At 37.9% G+C, this 23951-nt stretch overlaps 1 protein-coding gene across 1 annotated transcript in view; it reads left to right on the top strand.

Moving 5' to 3' along the window:
* Positions 1 to 136: 136 nt before the first annotated feature.
* Positions 137 to 23951, top strand: part of ATAD5 (ATPase family AAA domain containing 5) — a 28844-nt gene continuing 5029 nt past the window's right edge. The window contains exons 1-19 of the mRNA XM_039501415.1: positions 137 to 577; positions 2388 to 4201; positions 5006 to 5093; positions 6713 to 6877; positions 7661 to 7805; positions 8409 to 8493; positions 11061 to 11242; positions 12144 to 12301; positions 12612 to 12765; positions 13004 to 13306; positions 14666 to 14762; positions 17703 to 17788; positions 17996 to 18141; positions 18245 to 18395; positions 18815 to 18985; positions 20336 to 20454; positions 21483 to 21576; positions 21878 to 21942; positions 22844 to 23024. Of these exons, the coding sequence (XP_039357349.1) occupies positions 512 to 577; positions 2388 to 4201; positions 5006 to 5093; positions 6713 to 6877; positions 7661 to 7805; positions 8409 to 8493; positions 11061 to 11242; positions 12144 to 12301; positions 12612 to 12765; positions 13004 to 13306; positions 14666 to 14762; positions 17703 to 17788; positions 17996 to 18141; positions 18245 to 18395; positions 18815 to 18985; positions 20336 to 20454; positions 21483 to 21576; positions 21878 to 21942; positions 22844 to 23024 (4270 nt within the window). The 5' untranslated portion in view covers positions 137 to 511. The remainder of the gene's footprint in view (positions 578 to 2387; positions 4202 to 5005; positions 5094 to 6712; positions 6878 to 7660; positions 7806 to 8408; positions 8494 to 11060; positions 11243 to 12143; positions 12302 to 12611; positions 12766 to 13003; positions 13307 to 14665; positions 14763 to 17702; positions 17789 to 17995; positions 18142 to 18244; positions 18396 to 18814; positions 18986 to 20335; positions 20455 to 21482; positions 21577 to 21877; positions 21943 to 22843; positions 23025 to 23951) is intronic.

Genomic DNA, 23951 nt, shown 5'->3' on the forward strand with positions numbered 1-23951 from the left:
TGAGACGAGGCTACTTTGCATTTGCACAAAGTTTGACCTCTATTGCCTCCCATTTCTACCTTCAATTTTTACGTCATGACGCTGTACGCGCTCCACCCCCTTTTCATCAACGTGCAGGCGGCGCGAAAACCCAACTGACAGCGACAAGCCCCTGCTTCGCCGCTAGACCTCGTGACTGCACGAAGGGAGGAGGCGTGACCAGTTGGCGCTTAGATCACGTGACCCTAGACAGGCTTGTCCCTAGGGAGCCGGAGCCGTGCCAGCATCACGTGATGCTGGAAAGTCTTGATGTGTAGGCCTGCTTTGGTCACGTGGCCCGGTTGGCCTCGCCCCCCTCTCGCGCCGGGCTCTCCGAACCTGTCCCGCGCGCGCTTTTCTGCCGGGCTGCTTCCGTCGCGCGTTAATTCCTGTCAGGCGGCTTCGGCCGGGCCGGGCGCTCTTGCCCCATGGCTCTGGGGCAGGGGTCTCCCTGGGACTGAGGGATCCTGCTTCCCCCCCTGCCGCGGGGGGGATGATGGGGAGAGTGACCATGGCCGCGGCGGCTCCTTCTGCCCCGGGGAAGGACACTGACGCCCCGGTGAGACACCCGCCCCTCGGGACTCGGGAGCTGGGGTCCGGCTGTGGGAGGGACGTGCTTTGGGGTGGGGTTCCTGGCGCCTGCGGGGGCTCTGGCGTTGAAATGCAGGAGGTGGTGGAGGGCTCGGGTCGGGAGTCCTGGTCCTGCTGTTGTGGTGCTGTGAAGTGGGTCTTCTAAGTCAGGGGCTGTGGGGCCTCGTCCTGGGGCTTGAGCAAGGAGCTGGGGTGCAGCGAGGTGAGGGACATGTTACTGGGGGGCTGATGGGGATAATGTGGTGGAACAGGGCAGTGATGTGATGGGGCAGGGACGGTCTTGCTGTACAGCACCTAGCGCAGCAGGCTCCTGGGCCATGACTGGGGCTCCTAGGCACTCTGGTAAGGCTAATAATGCTAATAAGTGATGGTTTGGTATTGCCTTCTAAAAAGGTTCAGGGGCTCTGATGTGGTGCTGTGGTATGGGATTGCACTTTACAGATGTCCTGGTTCTGTGGGGGTGTATGTTTCATGCTGATGTTCCATCAGGAGTTACTGTGGGGTGGTTGTTGTTGTTTTACTGTTTGTAAAACTTCCCTCAATACTAAATATTAATGAGCTAAGACATGAAGATTCAACATGAAAATGTTGTCCTGTTGCATCCCACCAACCCAGCATCCCAGTGGTAAATGTCAAATAACAACTGTTATCTTGAATGTATATGTCACTAATGCTACCGAAGTTATGGCTCAGTCTTTTTATTCATAATGTTTGTGGATTCCCTGAAGGCTGAAGGAGTCCACTCAATTTATCTCCTACAACAAAAACTGTAGTGTAGTGTAGCCTGTTGTTGATATTTAAGGCCTCAGCTATCCACAATATTTTAGCTGTTATGAATGTGGTTGATTTTTACTGAAATAGATCATTTGTACACCTACTATAGAAACAGTTATACTGGTATAAAGATGGTTCCTTATTCTAGTATAGTTTATGCCCCTAATTTTATGATAATAATTTGTACTGGTATAAAGACCTTTATACTAGTACATCTGCATCCACTCTAAGGGGTTGTACCACTTTAATTATACTGGTTTCCAACCAGTATAGAGTAGTACAAGAACTGAGTGTAGACCATCCCTTACTATCAAATTCATAGGCAAATGCAAGAAGCATAACAATTTATTACAAAATAATGACATTTGTACCTTGAAGTTGGTTCAGTGATAGTCTGACAGATAAGTGGTACTGGTCATATATCGAAGAAAGATGTAACAAATTATTTTCTATTTCTTGAAAAAAATTAGAATGTAGTTTCTTTTCCTTGAGACATATTTTAATATTACTATTTGCATTTCAATAATGCCTTTAGGCCCTAATCAATATCAGGTTGGACTAGGTGCTGTACAAAGGTGCACTTTGGTCACTGCCCTGAAAAACGTAGTCATAGATCATTTTTCTTGAAGATAGGCTTCCTTAACTAAGGTAGTCTAGGATCTTTTCAGAGCTGTTTTAGGCCCTGATCATGCAATTAACTTCATGCAGGCAGACCTCTGTGCAAAGTCTCACTGAAGTCCTTGTGGCTGTGCAGAGGTCTACTCTGCAGAGTGAATTTCAAGTGAGCTTCCCTACCCAACTTGCTGGATAGCTTTATCTACAGTTGAAACATCTGTTGAAATACACCAGCATATGAGCTTTCCTTAGAGAGAGACTTGATTTTTTTTATCCTGTTAAATAGTTTGGCAATGTACTGTTCAGTGTTATCACCTTATATACCTCAGTAGTCTAAGTAACTGTTACTCATTGTTAAAATTAATGTTGATTTTTTTTCTTTCTTGTAGCCATGCAAGAAACAAAGAGAGGAAGATCCCCCTATAAAAACAATTACAAAATATTTTTCACCATTAGCAAGAACAGTGGATAAAGTGTCACCACCAAAATCTAACAACATATTGGATTATTTTAAAAAGACTTCTACAAATGAGAAGACCGCTTTACTCATTGGAGTTGGAGAAAATAAAATAAACCAGTCTTACCAGCTGTGTGTTGATGATGGTAAAGATTGTAAATCACCTTTGAGACCTTCTTCAAAATCTTTTTCAAAGCTGAAAAGGAGAGGGAAGAGAGTTAATTTAAATAGTAAATTAAGAGATATTAAAATACCTGAGAATCAATGTGTGATAGAAATTAATAGCAATGACAGTACAGATGTGATGAAACCAAAGGAAGAGTGTTTAAATACAAGTTTTATTGATAACAGTGCTTCTGCTTTACTTGCCCAAAAACATGCAGAAGAATTAGCAGCAGATAATCAGCAAAGCAAAAACTCTTCAAACAGTGTCACCTGCAGAAAAGGTGCTAAGAAAACTGGATCGGAACTAAATGTATCAAAAAATTACATAAAATCAAGGAAAAGAAAGCACAAAGTTGATACTGATTTGTCTGAAAATTCCTCCTCTGAAAACCAGCTGAATGAAAAGGAACTAAAAGATAAAAAACAAATCACATCTTCTAAAATAATTGAAAGTAAGAGTACTGTAAGTATTTCAAGCCTTGAAGTTAATGTGGATAAGACATCACAGTTAAATGATAGTACAATCACAGTGTCATTTGAGGACTTTTTGAAAAGTCAAGGAGAAAATAAAGTGGATCAAATTCCAGATACCAGAATGCCAACACTAAACAATTTTATTATAGCAAGTGAAACAGACAAAAGTGGTAGCACCAGTGACCCTGAAAATGTCGAGGAGTCTCAGCAACTACCTCTTCGGACAGTAACTGTCCTTGCACAGATTCATCCCATTCCCCCAAAATCTCCCTCTCTGCTAAAGGAGCAAAAGGTTTCTAGGAAAATAGCTTCTATCTTTTTGAAGCAAAAAGGGTATGAAATAGAAAGAGAAAGCAGTCCATCTGTTTTAGAGATTGAACAGACTGAACAAATGACTCAGAAAAGAAAATCTAATGTAGTTATAGAGGAGGAAGAATTGGAGTTAGCTGTACTAGAAGCTGTAGGTCCTGAAGCTGTGAAGCCAAAATGTACTGTAGAAGAAAGACATCAATTTATGAAAGCTTTTAGACAACCAACATCTGATACGGTAAAAAGTGGAGTTAAAAAAATACCTGGAAAACTGAAGGAAGTCAGTGAAAAGCCTTCAAAACAAAATGAGGGAATGGAAGAAAGTGAAGCAGCCTCAAATACAAGACATGAAAGTGAAATACTAAAGGATTATATTGACAAACGTTCACACTGTAGTACCGAAAAAAGTAGTACTACTAAGGAGAGAACTAATATGCTTAAAAAGAAAAGAAGGAAGGTTTTGGAGACTAAAGAAACAAATGTTCCAAATAGTATTGGAAATAATGAAAATACTGGGGCTAATGCTCATATTAAGGAAAAAACCTTAGATGATATAAGAATCTTATCACATCTGAAACAGAGTGAATTAAGAAGGAGCCTAAGGCAAAAGAAAATTGAAACCTTCAAAAACATTATGCCTGAAAAAGCTAGGATTAGTAATACAGTTTCTGAAAATGCACTAGGTGATAGTCCCCTACATGCTTCCACACCAAAATCAAGCAATAGATCCTTGAGGAAAAGCAACATGTATAAAGCTGAGGTGATTACAGTACCCTTTGATGCAAAGAGCCCAATAAGGTAAAAGTTTGCATTTTTAGAACATCTGGTATATTTTGCTTTGGTAAATAATTTTTATCAACTAGAATGGTTGCTTATTTATATAAATTTCAGCATTAAAGGCAGGATATAGAGGGTAAGTGGATTGAGAAGCATTCCTAAGTTTCCTACAAACTGGCAGGCTGGTTGAATAGCAACATGGAAGAACTGAACTTTTGACTGGTCTTAGAATGAGTAGAGCCCTATGCTGCAGCTGCTGTATATACCTGGAACTTTGCAGCATCAGGTCCTTAGTCCAAGTCTGGAGATTCATTTCTTCCATAGATGAAATAATATTGTTACATTCTGGAGCATGTTTGCAGTTTTGGCATATGGGAAGATGTTGCAACTTCTGCTAATCTGTTGAAAAGCAGATCACAATAGGTGAGTAGAAAATGGTATGCAAGATTAAGTATCCTCAGATGGCTAAGAATTCCCTCCTGTATTTACCCAAGTCAAAATTCTGATTTTTTTTTTCCAGGTTTTGTTTTTAAATCAGTGGAATGGGATAGGGAAGCAAAAGTTCCTATTCTAACTGTGTCTGAGAGCTTTAAGAATAAATGAACTACAGTAACTTGACACACTTGGAAATATTCTCTTTCTGACATGAATGTTAATATCATTTGGGTGTATGCCTGTGCTCAAAGGAAAAATACAGTTAGCTCCTTTATTCATTAGGATTTTTGCATCTGTTGATAAGTCAGTCTTAAATTCCAATGAATCTGGGGTGTAGACTGATGCCTCCTTTTAAAAAAAATTAATTTCATGATGTTTTTCCTTGTTTAGAATGAGGTTTACTCGAATTAATGCATCTAAAAAATCTGACAAAGCTGGAGCAATGGAAAATGAAGAATTTACTCCAAGAAATATAAAGGTAGCTTAAATAATCAAGTCTGTTATGTGTTTGTTTGAAAAGTCACTTGTAGAACATTAAAGTAAATAAGTGTAGCACCTAAATCTTGAATTATTACAGAACTTAAGCTAAAATTTAAAAAATAAAACATATTTGGAAGATTAGTGTAATCAGATGCAATGTCTGTCTGCAGGAAGATGGGTCCAGTGGCATTAGCTTTGCCAAGATACATCTGAATGAAATGGGACTTCTGTTTTACTGCTGTTACTCAGGGTACTGTGAACAGCAGTAAAACTGTCAAAAATCATGTCAGGTTCCTGCTGTAGCTTGGAAAAGCATAAGTAGCAACTGAGGCATGCACTGGAATTCTTAAGTAGAGGAAAAAGACCCAAATACTGAAGGCTGTGGGGAGGAGGGAAAGATAGAGTTGTCTGTCAGGAAGAGATATCAACATCATTGAGGAGGCTGTGCAGGGATATCAAGAGCCAGAAAGCTCCTTCTCTAGCTGCTCTGAGGAAGGGAGTGAAGCTTCAGTTATAAGGCATCTTCTGACCAGAGGCTGATACAAAATACAGAGTCTCTGATCAGGGCCCAGGGGATAGCCTCCTTGCAAAACTCAGCATCTTGTTCTAAATAGGCAAGGTTGGGCTTTTTGTCACCACCAGGCCTCCCAGTTTCATTCATCTCTACTTCTGGCTCATAGGTTTACGCCTCCAGCATGGGTGGGCTGAATTTGGTTTCAGGTGGACAGATAACCAGTATACAGTTGTGATGATGATGCAGTACCTTAGTCTTGAACATGTTTCAGTAGGTGTGAAGCTGCTTTCTACAACATACCCGAGAAATCTTTATCAGAATGATATCGTAGTACAGTTATATGGCAGAAACAAGCCACCTTAGACTTGGCACTACCTGGCATTCTAGTTAGCATTTTCAGCAGCAGGAGCAAAGATTATTCAGAGACTCAAGTGCCTCCAGAACTGGGTTGATCATATCGGGTGCAGTACAAGAAAGCTTAAATTATTATTGCCTGTGCTCTACTTGTTTTTCATGGATAAATTAGAAATTTTCTTTGTATGGCTGTCAGGTGTCTTTCATGGGCAGAATATTATTTTTAATTAATTGTTTATATCTTGTCTGCTCCATAGTGTCTGCTGCTGCTCCACACTTAATTTTTTTTTTTTTTAAATCTTTAATGGCAATCCCTTCCATTCTGCTCTGATAACTTGTGCGGTATCTTTGTAAAAGTGGTATCCAGTGATAGCAATAGACTTGTAGGAGTTATGGTCCTCATGATGATCATAGTTTAGCCAATATTCTCTATTTTGGGGAACACCCTATGGGGCCTGCCCCATAAAAAGCCCAACCTTGTCATACAGAAGATCAAATTAGATTATCACAATGGTCCCTTCTGGCCTGCAAATCTGAGTCTCCTGATAATGTGCTTGTGTAAGATGGCACCAAATAAGATTTCCCTTAAGGGAAAAAAGTGATTCCCACAATCATTTTATTTCCTTGTAAATTGTATGCCACATGAGCTTTAAGAATGATGTAACTTATGTAGACTGATTTTTATTTAAATGTAGAATATATGGCTATAAATGGTCAGGCGTTTTTGTTATTTTGTACTTCGTTGATAGATGAGCTGTACTTCTAAAAATATATCCAAAGCTAAACAATTGATTGAAAAAGCAAAGGCCATACAACATAATAGATCAAAGGCTAATGAAGATACCCCAACACCTGTAAGACGCTCGTCTCGACAGCAAGCTCTTGCTGAAAAGAAAAAATTCCAAGAAAATGAAGTAAGTTTGCAAATTTTGAGTAGTATAGAATCCAAATTGCTTTTAAAGTTTAGATAGTCTCATTTAAGTAATAATATAGTTTTAATTTCTTACCCTATGTACATATTTCCGCTATGGGATCATGTGAAGTGAATGGTGATGATGTGGTAGCATAGTTTTGGTTTTACACTATTAACTGGTATGAGCTGGGTCTGAAGATTAAGGGATCATTCCTGCAGCCAAATGGGCTGTGGAATCAGACTCTAACAGGACATAGCTTACTATAGTGTTCTGATTGACATTTTTTACTTAAAGTAAAAACCTCAATTTTCTTAACAGGAAACTGGTCATTTACCCAGAAGATGCAGGATCTTGGTTTCTTAAATATCCTTAGTAGTTACAACCAAAAGGGATGGGGCAGGCCAGAAATATATGACCTATATGCATAACTGTTCCTAAACAGAATGACATCTCATGGGCAGTTTTTGGAAAAAAAAAGTTCTAAAGTCACACCACTTTCACAATGTTCCTTTTTTCCTTTTTGTAGGAAAAAAGCTCACTTGTGTACTTGCTGCCTGAGTTGATTTTTTTTCCTGTAACTTACTCTTTATACCCCTTTGTAGGAAACACAAGTAGAACTATTACATAGAGCAATTTTCGAGCTTTGCAACAGTGTCTAATTTATCAGCTCCAGCAATACCTATCATTAATTGGTAATGTTCACAATTGGAAACAGTAAAAGGAACAATTTGGGGATGAAGTTGTATTTCATTTTTAATCAATTTCTTTTTGTTTCCTGTCCAGGATTCAGTAATAATTTTAGACTCAAGCCCAAGTAGTACCACTGCTTCTACACCGAATGTGGAGAAAAAGCAAAAGAAACTTCGAAGTTTAAATGATGTATTAGGGAAAAAATCTAGAAATGTGAAGGTTACTAAGAGCTCACACGGTAATTGGATTTAAATAAACACATTTAATCTTTATTTCAATGTATAAAGTGCCAATCTTGAACACCAAGACCTACTTTGACTTCTGATTTGTGTGCTACACTAATACATAATTAACAACAAAGAAACTATGTGTATATGTCCTCTTGACAGTGTCCTTTAAATAGAGTAGAACAATTTTGGAAATCTCTAATTTAAAGAAACTAAAATAATTTCTGGTACTCCACCATTCCTCTTTGTCGTCCTGCTAATTTATGTGGTTTTTATCATTATGCTTTTATATGCTCGTACTGAAGGAGAAGCTGACTATGCACAAATTACTGTCTGACTTGCAAGGTAAAAGTGAAACTAGAGAAAAATATTTAACAGTACCAAGTAAAATATTTTTAGACAGAGTTTTTAAGTTGACAGTGTCTCACGAGCGAGAAAGCTTTAAGGGAATTAAGTTACAGAATAAGTCTTTCATGAAGAAAAGTATATTAGATTTTAGGAATATTGCTATACATAACACAAATATCTAATATGGAGATGAAATTAGGGTGAAAACATAACTGTAGCAATTATTTGGATGTTAGTACTAATCCAGATCTGCTTTATTTTTAAAGGAAAAGTAAGAGTTCCGCCTTCATTCCTGGGCAAAAAAGCTCAAAACATTGCAGATGAACCAATCCTAATTTTTGATGAAAGCAGGTCAGTCCAGTACAAATTGTGTATGATTTATGAGAAATGTATTGAATTCTTTCATGGTCATATTGAAATACCCAGGTTTCTTTGTAAGCCTATCATGTTACATAATATTTAAAGTACACATCAAAGTGTAGTAAAAATGTTTTGGGTTTCAATATCAATTGGTATGTTACATATTAAAATGTTACAGGCTGATTTTTGTACTGTTGTTGGGTCCTTTTTATGTTGCTCAAAATCTAAACCTGCATTTAGTTAATAATGACTGTAATATGAAACATCTTAGAATCATAGAATTGGAAGGGACCTCAAGAGGTCATCTAGCCCAGTTCCCTGCACTCAAGGCAGGACTAAGTATTATCTAGACCATCCCTGACAGGTATTTGTCTAACCTGCTCTTAAAAATCCCCAATGATGGAGATTCTACCACTTCCCTAGGCAGTTTATTTCAGTGCTTAACCACCCTGATAGTTAGGAAGTTTTTCTTAGTGTCCAACCTAAACCACCCTTGCTTCAATTTAAGCCCATTGCTGCTTGTCCTATCCTCAGAGGTTAAGAAGAACAATTTTTTCCCTCCTCCTTGTAACAACCTTTTATGTACTTGAAAACTGTTATCATGTCCCCCCTGTCTTCTCTTCTCCAGTATAAACAAACCCAGTTCTTTCAATCTTCTGTCATAGGTCATGTTTTCTAGACCTTTAATCATTTTTGTTGCTCTTCTCTGAACTTTCTCTAATTTGTCCACATCTTTCCTGAAATGTGGCATCCAGAACTGGACACAATACTCCAGCTGAGGCCTAATCAGCGCATAGTAGAGTGGAAGAATTGCGTCTTGTGTCTTGCTTACAATACTCCTGCTAATACATCCCAGAATGATGTTTGCTTTTTTTGCAACAACGTTACACTGTTGACTCATATTTAGCTTGTGATGCACTATGATCCCCAGATCCCTTTCCATAGTACTCCTTCCTAGGCAGTCATTTCCCATTTTGTATGTGTGCAACTGATTGTTCCTTCCTGAGTGGAGCACTTTGCATTTGTCCTCATTGAATTTCATCCTGTTTACTTCAGACAATTTCTCCAATTTGTTCAGATCACTTTGAATTTTAATCCTATCTTCCAAAGCACTTGCACCCCCTCCCAGCTTGGTATCATCCGCAAACTTTATAAGTGTACTGTCTATGCCATTATCTAAGTCATTGATGAAGATATTGAACATAACTGGACCCAGAACCGATCCTTGCGGGACCCCACTCATTATGCCCTTCCAGCATGTCTGTGAACCACTGATAATTACTCTCTGGGAACGACTTTCCAACCAGTTATGCATCCACCTTATAGTAGCTCCATCTAGGTTGTATTTCCCTAGTTTGTTTATGAGAAAGACATGCGAGACAGTATCAAAAGCCTTACTAAAGTCAAGATATACCACATCTACCATATCTTCTTAAAATATGCCTTAGAACTGTGGGAACCAGGAAGATTAGTGTATATTCCATTTTCAGGTTTGTTACTCTTAGTAAACCTTAGTGTTTAGCAGAGATTGTAATATGTAAATTATCTGTGGCACTGTTCAGGGCAACTGGACCTATATTTGCCCTTAGTGGTCCAGCAATGGCACCCACTCTGAGGGTTTCGGCTCCCTTGTCCACTTCCTCTCTCAGACATACATGTCTTCTCCAATCTCCTATCTGACAGGGGTGTCTCCAGGCTGAACAGTTTCCTGCCTTCAGTGTATTATTCCCAGAAAAAGACAGTGTGTTCAAGCAGGTTTCTTTTTGCCTTCTTTTCAGAGAGTAATAACAGTGTAATTGCTCACAGTTATAAGTTACCACACAGTTCTTACTAAGCAAGCATATTTTATTCTTAAGGTAAAAGCACGGTGGAGAAAATTTATTAAAAACAATAAAGAAACTAAATGCATGTTAATAAGCTTACCAGAGTTCAACCCCTCATAAAAACAAAGGCTCTGGCAGAAGTAGTCCTTCAAATCCCACCTAGGATTTTTTGTGTTTCATGTTCATCACAGCCTCTACTCAGAACAAGCACCCAGTCTTATGGGGCCTCAGTAGGCCGAAGTCTTTCCAGTCCTTCCCTAAGGATGGGGGCCCACCATGGACCAGAGGTCCTGTCCTTTAGCTGGATCAGAACAAAAGCCCTGAGTCAGTTGATCGCCAAGTTATTTATCCCTATGTCCTTTCTTTGTTTGTTGGTCTCTAGAGAATCCACTTTGAACCTTTTGAAGAGACCATGGATAGGCAATCAGACAGACAATGGGTCCCCTCCTCAGGGCGAAACTTCAAAGGTGTGATAATCAGAAGAATTATGTTAGCATATCCCCCTTCTCCTAGAGAAGTTGTATGCAATTTCACGATAACATATAAACAATTTCATTTTTAATACAATGGGTACCATAGGTATTAAACTTAATTCAGGATTGCATATCTGACACAGTTTGGAATGAGTCAAATTGCTGGTAGGGATAAGTAAACTTGATCCATATTAAACACTGTTGTGAACTCTGCATGCTTGGTAGCTTGATTGCTTTTCATTGTCACTTACTTTATTTAAAGCCAAGATACATCTGAAAATTCTCAAGACGATGAGCAGTTCAAAGCAAAACGTGAATTTTTGATGAGTGGTTTGCCAGAGTCTCTAAAAAGGCACATTGCAAAGAAAGCAGCAGTATTAGAAGCATACTCTGTGGCAAGTTGCTGTTTTCAGAGAGTTGTCCATGTACAGCAGAAGGACGATAGTAAGTTTTTCTTTGTCTGTGAGCCTGTGTAAATTCAAGTATATCTCTAGGAGATCTGTGTTGAAAATTAAAGGTTCAGGGACCAAGCTTTTTAGTATAACTATGATGGAATAATTGGCAGCTCCTACTTTTGCTTTGTGTTGCAGTAACAAAACTAAATAAGTTTATTGGCATTAAAAATAGTCTTGTCAAATACAGATTTTAAAACAGAGCTCAGATACTTCAGTAATATGGAACATATACATTCATAAGTAGACAAATAGCATGTTTAAAAGATATAATGCATAATAAAATAGGACTTGAAAAAACTACTTAGTTAGAGAGTAAAAATCTTGCTTTTGGCCAGGTGGGACATGGAAGAAGCTGATTCTTTTCTGAAAGGAAACGGGATAAGAAAAACCAGAGCAGCCCAGGTGCTGCTACTTCTCTAACACTGAAAGAAGCTTGGAGCAAAAGGGATCCCTGAGCTACTTGCTCTTTCCTTAAGAGATGAGGGATTGTGCTGCTCTGCTTTCTTTTTAAGAGAGTGAGAGAGAGGAATGAAAGTAGTTGGGGCAGTGGCTGTTGTCTCTCGAAGAGAAGGGAGTATGACTGAATTTCTCCTGGAGGGGATCGGACTGAGGAAGTGACAGCCTTGCAAAGAACTAAAGGAGCCCAGAATGTATTAATAGGGGTGGGAAGAGCACAGGATCACTAGGTGGGAGGAGGAAGTATATGGGAGGGTATGCAGAATTGTTTAGCTGGTGGGAGCATGAAGTTGATAAGGGTGTGAAGATGTTGCAATGTAAATTAAATAGGCTTGGCTTTGAGGGTATAGCAGTTACTTTTCACTTGGTCTAGGAGGCTGAGTTCATGGATTAAGTACTTTTTTTTTCTTAACCATGTTTTAATTCTTACATAGGTTGTGCGGTGTGGAGGTTGACATCACCGTCCTGTCCTCTTCTAACCAAGCTAAGAGAACTAAACACTGAAGTAACTGATGTCACAAAACTCACTATTTCACTTGGTGAATTCTCAGTGTTAAATTCAAAACCTAGCGGCAACAATTCTTTAATTGTGGTTAGTATTTTTAGTCTTTTATTGCTATAATAACTAAGTCAATCAAAAGGGCTTACATTTTCAGGGCTTTTGATCTTTTACAAAATCCTGTGGCGTTAATTAAGGCATTTGTCTGTGATTAATTTATTTAACTCAAAGGTGGTTAATGTAGCTTGCGCCTTCCTGTTATAGCATGTCAAAGGGTATGTAGTCATTGTGCTTAACAAACTAGTTAAACAATTCTGCTTTAATAGTGAAATTTTTCATGTAGGTTTATTTGGTCAGTGCTTTTGGGTATCTTGAATGGCTTTTTATTTTATATTTATTGCAGTTGTCTGGACAGAGACCAGTTTTTCCCAAAGTACTAAGGAAGTATTTGTTGGAAGAGATCAGATCTTCTAACTCACAGTTTCCTGTGAGAAAAGTTTTTTACCAGTTTCTGAAAAAGCAAACTGAACATGTACTTTTCAAAAATAAAAAACAAGGTTAGTAACGTATATAACTAAAACGACTGATGACATAGAAACAAGTAAATTTCAGGACAATGTAAATGTTTTAAAAAGTATATAAAATACAAACATTATCTGAATAAAACTACAGTAATCTTATTTTGGGTCATTGTGATTAAAGTATTTCTAAAATTTTAGGAAACAGTGAGAAATGTACTGTCAGTATATTTGAAGTTTTGAAATGATGTAATGCATTTTATTCTTTTTTGATTAGTATGCATGAAAGAACATGAAACTACAAATTCTGAACTAGATCAAATCCATTCTGAAAATCAGAAAGAAACTAAGAAGAAAAGAAAAAGACCCGAAGACCACAAATCAAAACCAAGAAAACAATTTGATAATGCAGAGACTGAATTAAAATCCCAAACTCCCAAGAGCATAGTTACCCAAGTATCCTGCATAAAGCAAGCAGACACAGAAAAAGTAACACACATAGAAACAAATAAACCCCAGGAATCTGATGTTAAAACAATAGAAGACAGTGAACTTGGATCAAAATTAAACCCTGCCTCTGGTAACTTTTTACATTTGCTACTTAAATTCTTAGAAAATGCTCTCATACTATTAAGTGAATGGACCTAGATGGGGCTCATGGAATCCCCACAGTGTGCTGCAGAGCACAGTTCCAAATGGTCTTTGGCAGATCCACAGAGGGGGAATGGAGCGATTTTAAATCAAGCCAGTATAAATCATTATTTAAATTACTTGCTTTACTTTTTAAATATTGACATCAGTCAGGTTGAGACTTTGTAAAGCTATAACTTGAACATTTGTACTATTGCAACATTAGATAAAAATTTGTTATGCATGAAATTATAAATGCTGTTTTATTGGGTTTTTTTGTAAATGTCATTAGTGATGTAGGGTATCTTAATTGAATTTTACAAAATGGCTATAGTTTTGGAACCAGAAACCAAACTACTGAAAATTAAGGCCATCATCCTGCAAATAGGTTTGTGATTTTACTCACCTGAATAGTGCCATTAACTTAATTGCAAACCCCTGATGGAGGAGCTTTCTTGACATGTGGAAGTTCAGTAAATCAGAAGGTACTGTTGGTTGCAAATGTAGCAGAAGCTATTTGCTTATCAATTTTGTGTTAATTTGTGCTGTTCTCACAGCAAGGATATTAATGAGGTCCTAGATTTGTCTTTTTCATTGTAAATAATCATTTTAAATGTGAAACTTTTTTTGTAGAAAAAATCTTTCAGTAAAATCTGAAATTCTATTGACAACTAGGAAACTAGTCAAAGAAGCAAAATATCCACTGTAGAAATTTAAGCCTATATGAAATGGGAAGAAAGTAAAGAACTAGTAACATGCAAATAAATAGCTGATTTTAATTAAAAATTTTCTGTTACTAATTTTTTTTAAAATAACTATTTTCATCCTGCTTAACCGTGTGTGTGTGTGTGTGTGTGTGTGTGTGTGCGCACACACACGTTATTAGGCCCAATAAAGGGGTAGCTGGGTGAAATTTAATGGTCTATGATATGGATGTCCCTTCTGGTCTTAAACTCTATGAATCTATCATGAACTTGGATGTTTGTGTGTGCATGATCCTCCAACAGTGTGAATTCTCTTCTTCCTTTTTCTTTGCCTTTACCCCCAACTTTCATGTAATCCCCTGCACACAGCCCACTTACTCAGGCTGTGCACAGCAACCAGCGTTTGGCTCTAGGCACTTGTTGAGAAGTGTCTTGGCTCTTTTTTGCTTGTGTGAGTTGGTCCATTTTCCCCATCTTATTCTCTTAATTCCAGTGTTCCTCCAAAAAGCCTGCTATAAAATAATCATAAAATTGAACTCAACTTGCTTAGTTTTTCTAGATGCAGAAATGTTTAAAATGGACAATATCTATTTTCTGTGCTATAGGTGGTGAAAAGGAAGATGTGCTCTGGACAGAAAAATATCAACCTCAGGACTCCAGTGAACTTATAGGGAACTCAACAGAAATAAAAAAGTTACACAGGTCAGATATGAGAAAATGTATCCTATTGTAAACATATCATTGATTTTAATGAGGATTTTTGAGACTGTCCCACAAGGCATTCTCATAAGCAAGCCAGGGAACTGTGGCCTATACTAAATTACTATAAGGTGGATGCAATTCTGGTTTAAAGACCATTCTCAGAATAGTTACCAATAGTTCACTGTCAGACTGGGAGGATGTCCCACAAGGGTCTGTCCTGGGTCCAGTACGATTCAATAGTTTTATTAATGGTTTGGATAACAGAGTGGAAAGTATGCTTATGAAATTTGCAGATGACATCAAGGTTGGACAAATTGCAAGCACTTTGGAGTACGTAATTTGAATTCAAAATGGAGTTTACAAATTGGAGAATTGGTCTGGAATCAACATGATGAAATTCAATAAAGACAAGCAAAGTACTACACTTAAGGTGAAGAAGTCAAATGCACACCTACAAATTGGAGAATAACTAGGTAGGCAGTAACACTGCTGAAAAGGATCTGGGGGGTTTAGTAGATCACAAATTGAATGAGTCCAGGTCTACGCTACAGACCTATGTTGGTATAACTACGTCACTCAGGTGCGAAAAATCCACATGCCTGAGCGATGTAGTTATATCAACCTAATCCCCTTGTATAGACAGCACTATGTCGATGGGAGAGCTTTTCCTGTTGACATGGCTACTGCTTCTCAGGGAGGTGAATTAACTATGCCAACAGAAGAAGCTCTCCTGTTGGCGTAGTAGTGTCTTCACTAAAGCTGCGCAGCTGCACTGATGTTAACACTGTACATGAAAACAAACCCTGAGTCAACAATAGTGATGCAGTTGCAAGAAAGGCTAATATTCTTTTGTATATTAACAGGAGTGTTGTATGTAAGACATGGCAGGTGATTGTCCTTCTCTACTGAACATTGGTGAGGACTCAGCTACAGTACTGTGTCCAGTTTCGGGCACCATTTAAGAAAGATGTGGACAGTTTAGAGCAGTGGTGGACAACCTGCGGGCTGCACCGCTTCCCGCAGCTCCCATTGTCTGGGAACGGCAAACTGTGGCCACTGGGAGCTGCGGGCAGCCGTGCCTATGGACAGTCAATGTAAAAAAACTGTCTCGCAGCCCGCCAGTGGATTACCCTGACGGGCTGCAGGTTGCCCACCACTGATTTAGAGGGAGTCCAGAGGAGAGCAATAAAAATGATGAAAGGTTTAGAAAATCTGGCCCATAAGGAAGGTTAAAAAAACTGGGCATGTTTAGTCTTGAGAAAAGATGACTGAGGGGGGGATCTTATAACAGTCAAATATGTTAAGGGCTGTTATAAAGAGTATGAGGATCAATTGTTCTCCATGTCCACTGAACGTAGGACAAGAAGTAATTGGCGTAATCCGCAACAAAGGAGATTTTAGGTTAAATATTAGAAAAAAAATTCTAACTATAAGGATAGTCAAGCACTGGAATAGGCTTCCAATGGAGGTTGTAGAATCCACATTGTTGGAGATTTTTTAAAACAAGTTAGACAAACACCTGTGAGGGATGGTCTAGTTATACATGGTCCTGCTTCAGTGCAGGGGGCTAGATGACCTCCTGAGGCCCCTTCCAGCCTTACATTTCTATGATTCTATTGTCTTAACAAAATAATTCTGAACATCACAATACTTGGGGTCTTTTTTAAGGTCTGCAATGTTTGGTATTGTGTTGCAATAAGATTTTTGCAATACTGTGGAAGCAAGTTTAATGCCAATTGATATAAAATGATCTGCTATCCCTAAGTTATTTTATGGTAGCATTTTGGAGTCTCAATCAGAATTGGGGCCTTCTGGCATTAAAGCACAACAGACACTGAATTTTTACATTGGATTCTGGGATGGAGTGAAATGTTTCCAATGTTCAGGCTTGCTAGTATTTCAGTAAACTTAATTTTGTCAGACTGATAGCAGTGGGGACTGAAATCTTTTATTTATACACAATGGGCGTAACAATTCTAACAGGAGCCAGAGCTCTTCCATGTTTTTTTACACATATGCCTCAACTTGATAATATATTATAAAATAGAGATTATTTTCAGGATGGAGGATGATTTAGTCCTCATGATCATCCAATCCTTTTTGCTCATCGTTTGAGACTGCCTAGATGGGTGCTAGTTATTGTGGTGGCTCTTCCAATAGGGGCACCTAATTTTTTGGTTGCATCTATCAATGCTGTTTGCCAGCACTTGTCCCCTAATGATGAAACTGCCACCATAATTCATGCCTCAGAGACCATCAAATAGTTGTTTTATGGTAATGATTTTTGTCACAACCATTTGTGCTATATTAGAACTTTTCATTTATGATGCAAATGAAAGGCTCTGTATTTTAAACAAATGCTAACTAATTGCAGCCCAGGTTGGGTGGTGACTAAAAGATGTTATCTGACAAGTGTTTTGGGGACCTGTAATAAACCTAATTGATCTTCATCATACTCCTAGATAAGTGTCCCTGACTCAACACCACTATGACTAACAGCAATCTTTGTGAAGAGAACGTACCTTTTAAAATGCATGTTTAATATTTAGACCATCCTCTGTAATCATGGCAGTTTGTCAGTTTTTAGTAATAGCATCAATTGTGCCTTAACAGTAAAATGCAATGTTTCTGGGGAAATGAATCATTCAGATTGTGAACTCAACAAAACCCTAACAAAGACATGCATTGAGTGTTTTACTAAAAAAACATTTACTTTAGAATAATAAACTACTAATCGATCTGTTTGATCAGTCTCACTATTTTCTGTGGTTTATTTCAAATACTTCTTTGAAAAAAATGAATGTAATTGTTTCTACACTTGGCTTGGATAAATGGAGAGTAAAGAAGGAATCCTTGAAGAGTTCTGAACTATTCCATCTGAACTTGGGTCAGTTTACTGAGTAATATTTAATATCTCTCTTCTGGGTTTTTTTTCTGTAGTTGGCTGAAAGAATGGAAAAAAAGAGCTGATTGGGAGGAAAAAAGAAATCAGAAGAGTGAAAAAGATGACCGAGAGAGTCAGCAAGGTGCTGCAATTTTTCCACATTTTGCAAAATATTGACTTTAAAAGACATACAATCTTTGTTTGAAAAATATATATATATTTTTTTTTTGAAATATGAAAAGTATGTTATGTTCACATTGTCTTATTTCCCTCGGATGTGAAATGGCTAGAATTGATAATGGTTAAAATGATTATTAAATTGTTTCCTTTGGTTGAAATAATTGTGTAGATTCTATGGACAGCATGGATTTTAAAGATGACAAATCTGAGAGTGAGGAAGAGAATATTCTGTGCAATACTGTGCTGATTACTGGCCCATCAGGGGTGGGAAAGACTGCTGCAGTATATGCTTGTGCTCAGGAGCTTGGTTTTAAGGTTTGTTGTTAATCTGCTTTTCTAATTTGTACGTAGAAGTATAAAAATAACTTTTTTTAAATAAAGGGCATCTGAATTCCCTTTTCATAAATTATTCTTGCAGATATTTGAAGTTAATGCCTCTTGCCAGCGAAGTGGTAGACAGATCCTATCTCAGCTAAAGGAGGCTACTCAGTCTCATCAAGTGGACAAACAAGGTGTAAATGCACATAAACCTTGCTTCTTTAACAGTTGTAGCAGCACCAAGTCCCCGAGTAAGTGTGTAATTTATCTTACCTTTTCCTCTGAGAGGCCATCAGAAGGAAGCTAAAAGACATTCATATTAAAGTGGTAAACCCAGTTTTGTCAGACTCTGAATGTTTTTGCTTCATTGGTTCAGGCAAAAAAAACCCAACCCCAACTCTATTTACTGAATTACATTGTTTTTACAGTGACTTTTAATTTGATTATCCCCAATAATTATTTCTGCATTGTAGAATAAGTGCTGCAGCACTTGTATGGGATGTTAACCATAGGTGAATTAACAGAAACAAGGAGAAAAGTAACTATGCGAACTGTTGCTTACATTAGACTATTTTGTACTACATGGAAAACAGCTGAACCTCAACCCTGTTGTCAGTTTACCTGAGAAGTATTTGAGAAGTTGAAGGCTAATGTAAACCTTGTCTTTCAGAAAAAATAAATTCTCCCAGGAAAGCTATTTCACCAAGAAAACCTCCACTTTCACCCAAAGGAACAGGATTAAAACGAAGCTTACCCCCTAAAACATTAGCAAATTATTTCAAAATATCTTCTAAACCTGAGAGTAATGAAGAGATAGTAAAATCTCAAACAAAAAACAAAGGTAGGTATTACTGTTTATAATGGGGTTATTCTGTTTGGGGTTGGAAAAATTGTTAGATTTTAAGAGATGCTATAGTTCAAAAGGAATTTGGAGGAAGTTGTCTAGCCTGCGTTGTACAGGAGGTCAGATGAGAGGACCACAATGGTCCCTTTTTTCCTTGGAATCGATGAATCATACTGTGCAAACAACTTCAGAGACAATATAATGCAAGAGAGCATGATAAGCAAATGCATATCTATACCTTAAACCAGTGGTAGGCAACCTGCGGCCTGCACTGTGTCTCGGAGCTCCCATTGGTCGGGAACAGTGAACCGCAGCCACTGGGAGCTGCGGGTGGCCATGCCTGCAGATGGTCAAAGTAACAAACTATTTCGCAACTCACCAGCAGTTTACCCTGATGGGCCACATGCGGCCCGCAGGTTGCCCACCAGTGTTTTAAACTGTTTGTAGGTATTCTAACATCCCAACTATAGCGTAGCATGTATAGAAATGGATAACATGAAATACTGAGGAATAATAATCAGCTATGACACAGACTAGACAAAGCACTAGAAAATACATTATTTGTATTATAGTAGTTCCTAGAGACCCCATCCAAAATTGGGGCCCCTTTCTTTAGGTGCTGTATGAACACATAATAGGAAAGGGTCCTTTCCCTGGAAAGGCCTAGTTACTGCAAACACTTAGGGCACGGCTACACTAGAGAGTTTACATGGGCACTGCTGTAAGCGCTCTAATGTAGCTGCTCTAAATTGAGGGGGAGAGCTCTCCTGTCAGCTTAATTATTCTAGCCCCCACGAGCGGCAGAAGCTATGTTGGCAGGAGAAGCTCTCCCGCCAACATAGCACTGTCCACACTGGCGCTTATGTCGGTGTAACTTACGATGCTCGGGGATGATTTATATATGTGCTTTACAAAGTGAGTAGCCTCATTGACTTCAATAAGACTATTCATTTGTGGAAAGTTAAGCAAGTGTTTGTCTTTGCAGGACCGGGCCTATGTACTCTGATAAAGAATAGGAGAAAGAAAGCATTACAGCAACCAACAATCCTGCATGGACTAGATATCCTAATGAGTTTCTCCTATCTAATTTTTATTTTTAAGAGTTAATGCACCTTGGGCAGTCAGCATTTCCCAAATAGTCAGTAATCCCCAGGAACCTATGCAGATCATTGTCCTCTAGAGACATCAGAAAAGAAAATAGGCGTGTTTGAATATTTATGTTGATGCCGTTTTTTTTTTTCACTTCATACATACAGGGCACTAATGCATTGTACAGTTGCCTATTAAACAGCTTGAATCATCTTTTAACTTTACATTAATCTTATGGCTCATTCTGTCTATATGCAGCAAATACTCAGAATTCATCTAAAGAAAAAGTGGATATTCAAACTAAGTCAACAAACAAGGAAGTGGGAGGAGAGGAAGCCAACAAAAAAAATGCAACATCTCTTATACTCTTTGAAGAGGTAAAACTTAAAATATGTCACTGATGTGAAAAATTAATATTTCAGTCATATTTATTTAAGTAAGGATTATTATCCACCTTTAAACTAATTCAGCTAGAGGTCATTTCACCCATATAGGTATTTCTGAACCAGACTTGCAAAAATTATCCCAGATGAAAAATTTACTAATTTTGTACCATGATGATTAAGAGTGAAGAAACCTATTTATATATTTATCCACCCATCAGAAAGTTACTCAGAGTATGCAAATTGACAACTAAAATTTTGCAAGGCTGTTCTAAACTAAATTTCTTTAATTCTGTCAAATCTATTAGATTCTTATTTAGAATTGCATAAATACCATGTGTGAAGTTTGTTTTTTAAATTATCCAAGTATACCTCTACCCCGATATAATGCTGTCCTCAGGAGCCAAAAAATCCTACCGTGTTTATAGGTGAAACTGCGTTATATCGAACTTGCTTTGATCCGCTGGAGCATGCAGCCCTGCCCCCCCCGGAGCGTTGCTTTACCGTGTTATAGCTGAATTTGTGTTAAATCGGGTCACGTTATATCGGGGTAGAGGTGTACCAAATAATGTTTAAAGCATTTCTAAGCAGGCATTAAAAGTTTTTTCTTTTCTTTTTTTCATACTTTAACATAAATAGCTGAATGGCTTTTATGACACTTCCTCCACACCTTTCCCTCTCCCCCAAATAAAAATAAAAATTTGTTTTGGTTTAGAATAAGCTTGGGAAACTATAGCTCAAAATGTAATTTGGAGAAAGTTAGTGCTATTTTGCCCTTAACAATAACATCACTACTACAATGCTATAAAATACTGCATAACTTGAACATATAAGACTTTGTCCTAAAAGCTTTCGGTACAAACTAGTGGGTTTTATTTGTAACAGCTATATTTCCTTAGCTTCACTGTGTGTAGGTGAAAATTATATTAATGGTAAAAGCTGGACTGTTAAAATAAACTACATGACTTCCCATAACTATGAAACTATTACTAAACATTTTACACTTTTTGTACTTTCTATAGGTTGATATAATATTTGATGAAGATGCTGGGTTTCTAAGTGCAATAAAGACATTCATGGCCACTGCAAAGAGGCCTGTAATTCTTACTACAAATGGTGAGTAATACTTATTTCAGTAATGGGACTCTGCAGATGTAAGGGTGCACCTGGATAAATCTGATTACAGTATCAGGGTCAGATAGATTTGGATGGAAACATTAATGCAAAGTTAATGTATCTGGTGTTCTCTATTGAAACAGCAGCTGTGTTTTTATATTTACGAAGGATTATTTTACAAATGGTATATTTGAATATTAAGGTGAAAACACTGCTGTTTTCTTGATGGCTGCTTTAAGAAATAAGGAAAAATTGTTCTGAAGATACAAAATTAAACCTTGTGAAATTTTCTTTTGTGTAGATCCAACTTTTAGTTTAATGTTTGATGGTTACTTTGAAGAAATCAACTTTAAAACACCCTCATTGGTAAGTCTTTCTCTTTTGGAATACAGATAATGTTAATATATTTTAGTTTGGGTTTAATTAGCATAACTGAACCTCAAATTTGAGTTTACAAGTTAAAAGTTACAGGTTTAACAAGTTATATGTAATCCATTATATTACCACAGAAAATGGATTACTTTTCACAAGGATTTATTTTCAGACTAAAGTAAAACAATTTCATACAAGATACAGAATATTTTATATCTGTAGAAGTTCCATTTCAAAGACTTCATTTTGCCAAAATTAGTGTCAGTCACTGAAAGAACCCTATTGCAGGGTATTTATATAAAAGAAACAGCCCAATATGATGATGATATATACTGGCAAATAGTTTTAATTAAGTCCAAATGTATATTAAAAAAACTATTTTTTAAAAACTTCAGTAAAAAAATTAAAATCAGACTTGAATCTAATTTTTGAAAAATAAAATATTTTTGTTCTTTTCCCTTCACTTTCCAATCTTTGGATTTTAAATCTGCTAGACCGCCTGCTGATAAGAGTTAAAGGAAAGAAAATCCTCTGGGGCAAATGTTGCTCTGTAAATACTACTGATCGTGGGGGCCCTCCATGGTAATGAAAGAGGCCACCATTAGGTGTTGAGGGAACCCATGCAGAAGAATTTACTCTCCCATTTGCTGTGAAGTCCAGTATGGTGATGCCTCCTTCTGTATACACACAGTAGGAATTAGAGTTGGGTTTGGGGAATCACCATTCTGTCTACCAGCAATTTTAGTCCTCTTCGCTAGAGAGAACACTAGATAGGAGGGAATTTCTTGGCACGTTACAGTATACAAAAGTAATTTGCTTCAGTGTGACTAGCCATGGTCTGAATGGATAATTGTGTTTGTCTTTCAACGAGTTTTTCTCATATGTTTTATTTTAGGGAAACGTGGCTAGCTATCTACAAGTGCTCTGTTTGGCTGAGAATCTACGAACGGATTTAAAAGACTTTGCCACTTTGTTAACCACAAATAACTGTGACATCAGACAAAGTGTTCTTTATCTACAATTTTGGGTTAGGAGCGGAGGTGGATGCTTGAAAGAAAAAAGTTTAGCACTTCATGGTAAATTGATGTAATTTTAAAGAACAGCCATAATATAACAAATTAAGATTCATTCTAAGATGAAGAATCTTTCACTTTTTATTAAACAGTTCTTAAAATACCATTGAATATGTGACCGTTTTCTGACAGAAGTCTAGACAGTCAACAATTTTACTTTAGGCTTTTTTCTCACAGTATATTTACAATAATTAAGGGACTGGAAGTTTTGACGTCTGCATTTATTGCACCTGTTTATTGCCTTTCACCATTGTGTCTGAGATTAAGACTTTTCATGGTTATTACGCATTCTTCTTATGAGCTACAAGAGTGGGCAGAGTAGAGAGCCAGCCTAGTTCCCTCTCAGTATAGGGAGTTAGGCACCCATGATTATAGGCACCTTCAACTGCAGTTAGACCAACACAGGAGTGCTGCTTGTGCTCTTGGAGATTAAACTGGAGGAGGAGGGAAGGGGAAAAAAAGGAGAGGGGATCAGGGCGGGGGCTGGGAAGGTATGCATAAGATAACAAGACTGGGAGAAAGGAGAAAAGGCAAAACCTGGCCCCAAAAGGAAGTGAGGATTTTCAGTGGATGAGGAAGAGTCTGGGTATATCTACAGTGCAATTTAAAAAATCCATGACTAGCCCATGCCAGCAGGCTTGGGCTAAGGGGCTAGTTAATTGAAGTGTAGATGTTTTTGGGCTTGGGCTGAACCCTGGGCTCTAGGATTCTGAGAGATCGGAGGGTCCCAGCCTGAATGTATACATGGCAATTAAACAGCTCCTTAGCCTGTGCCCGGCAGCTCAAGTCAGCTGGCTCAGGCCAGCCTTTGAGTGTCTAATCACAGTGTAGAGATACCCTAAAGGGGGACAGAAGGAGCAAAGAGGCAGAGATTGAGTTGATTGCTTACAATGGAGAGGTAGCAAAGGAGGAAGAAGGGGAAGGGGGAGA

The sequence above is a fragment of the Mauremys reevesii genome, linkage group 15, assembly GCF_016161935.1.
Source record: "Mauremys reevesii isolate NIE-2019 linkage group 15, ASM1616193v1, whole genome shotgun sequence".
Lineage (NCBI taxonomy): Eukaryota > Metazoa > Chordata > Testudines > Geoemydidae > Mauremys > Mauremys reevesii.